This window comes from Cystoisospora suis, assembly GCF_002600585.1.
Source record: "Cystoisospora suis strain Wien I chromosome Unknown contig_5249, whole genome shotgun sequence".
NCBI classification, from domain to species: Eukaryota; Apicomplexa; class Conoidasida; order Eucoccidiorida; family Sarcocystidae; genus Cystoisospora; species Cystoisospora suis.
The window spans coordinates 9666-10029 of record NW_027158040.1 but is presented as its reverse complement, the minus strand read 5'-3'; the positions used below and the strand labels follow the sequence as shown (position 1 = coordinate 10029).

General features: G+C 39.6%; 1 protein-coding gene across 1 annotated transcript in view; it reads right to left on the bottom strand.

The window, feature by feature from the left end:
* Positions 1–364, bottom strand: part of CSUI_009041 (elongation factor tu gtp-binding domain-containing) — a gene marked incomplete at its 3' end in the record, with an annotated part of 1762 nt that overhangs the window by 541 nt on the left and 857 nt on the right. Inside the window, exon 2 of the mRNA XM_068069160.1 lies at positions 70–155. Within this exon, the coding sequence (XP_067918865.1) occupies positions 70–155 (86 nt within the window). The remainder of the gene's footprint in view (positions 1–69; positions 156–364) is intronic.

Genomic DNA, 364 nt, shown 5'->3' with positions numbered 1-364 from the left:
CAATCTCTTCATTTTGGCATGTGAATGTGTATGTCAGTAAGGAAGAAAAGAGATCCATGAGCGATTTACCCTGGAGTGTCGATTAGCTGAATGAAGGCATCGCCCCATGGGAAACACGTGGCAGCTGACTGAATAGTGATACCTCTCTCACGCTCCTAGACACACAAAATGAAACAAACATAGACATATTACAGAGACATAGATTATAGATCAAGAGACATTATAGACGGATCCTCTATAGACAGAGAGTTTGAAGATCGATTAGAAATACATGAATGATAGATAGGCCATAGGTATGCAAGTTAGAAGAGGTAGAGATTTGAGAGTGGAATAAAATGAGTGAAAGACTTCTTCTTGGTCTTCT